The following is a 1,529-nucleotide window of genomic DNA, read 5'->3' on the forward strand; positions in this document are numbered from 1 at the left end:
TGTGTGTGTGTGTGTGTGTGTGTGTGTGTGTGTGTGTGTGTGTGTGCGCGCGCAGCTGGTGGCCAACGCCGTGCTCTTCACCAGCGTTAACCTGTCGGGGGTGTTCGTGAGGGTCCTGACCGAGCGGACCCAGAGGAAGGTCTTCCTGCAGGCCCGCAACTGCATCGAGGAGCGTCTGAGGCTGGAGGACGAGAACGAGAAGCAGGTGAGGCGAAAACTTCACAAGTTTAAAAACAAAGAAATGTCTTCCAACGACACAGGCACCCAGTAACAGCAGCTATTTAAGAAAAGACACACCTACATGCTGTGAGGTCCCTACGCATCAACCTGCAGGAACAGCCTGCTCCGCCTCCAACGTTTCCTAAAATAAACATGAACAATTAGCCTTTTAATTCAAGATGGCCACCAGAGCCACGCCCTAATTTCAGCTCAGTACCTGCCATCCTGTTCTGAGTCAGTCAGCTGTGTGGGTTTCATTTAAATCAGTCCACTGGTGTATGAGATATTTTGCTAACAAGCAGAAGATCAATAGAAACTCGAGTTCGTGTTTGTGTTGATTCTTAGCTTCCAGTGGTGGGCATGGTGCCGCTAATCAGCTAACAGCTAATAGCTGAACTAAATTTTTGTTTAGTGGATTCTTTTTCACCAACTTTGAAAAATGTTAGCGGAATAATTAGCTTTCGCTAAATTGGGTCTAAGTCTGCTAACAGCTAACTAGCTAAGTAAGTATAAATAGTTAAGTATAAATACTTATACACTAGGTATAGTCTTTACCTATTGGCAGACCTATTAGCTTCTTCTTTATTAGGTTTTGTCAACTTTAAGTCCGCTAACAGCTAACTAGCTAACTAAGTATGAATAGTTAAGTATAAATACTTACACACTAGGTATAGTCTATACCTATTAGCAGACCAATTAGCTTCTTCTTTATTAGGTTTTGTCAACTTTAAGTCCGCTAACAGCTAACTAGCACAGGTATAAAAACGTATAGGTAAAATCTATGCCCAGTGGTGGGCATGGTTCCGCTAATCAGTTAATAGTTAATAGCTGAACTAAATTTTTGTTTAGTGGATTCTTTTTCATCAACTTTGAAAAATGTTAATAGATTAATTAGCTTTCGCTAAATTGAGTTGAAGTGTGCTAACAGCTAACTAGCCAACTAAGTATAAATAAATATAAATGGGTATAGACTAGGTACAGTCTATACCTATTAGCGGACAAATTAGCTTCTACTTAATAAATTTTTTCTAAATTTAAGTCAGCTAAAGGCTAACTAGCACAGGTATAAATAGTTATAGTCTATATCCAGTGTTGGGCGTAGTTCTGCTAATTAGCTAACAGTGGTCAACTTATTCATTTAACAGATTAGCTTTTCCACTCACTTTAAAAAACATTATGGAAATGATTAGCTTCTTTTTACGTTGGGTTTTGCCAACTCTAAATCCACAAACGGTTAACTAGCGCATAGGGCTGGGCGATAAATCGATTTAATCGATTAATTCAAAATAGCCATTTCTAAAGATTTCATT

General features: G+C 39.4%; 1 protein-coding gene across 1 annotated transcript in view; it reads left to right on the forward strand.

Annotated features, from left to right (window-relative positions):
* The window catches only part of LOC106532267 (adenylate cyclase type 1), a gene marked incomplete in the record, with an annotated part of 61,146 nt that overhangs the window by 5,467 nt on the left and 54,150 nt on the right, over window positions 1–1,529 (forward strand). Inside the window, 1 exon segment of the mRNA XM_014028290.1 lies at window positions 56–205. Within this exon segment, the coding sequence (XP_013883744.1) occupies window positions 56–205 (150 nt within the window).

The sequence above is a fragment of the Austrofundulus limnaeus genome, unplaced genomic scaffold (genome assembly GCF_001266775.1).
Source record: "Austrofundulus limnaeus strain Quisiro unplaced genomic scaffold, Austrofundulus_limnaeus-1.0 Scaffold740, whole genome shotgun sequence".
NCBI lineage: Eukaryota > Metazoa > Chordata > Actinopteri > Cyprinodontiformes > Rivulidae > Austrofundulus > Austrofundulus limnaeus.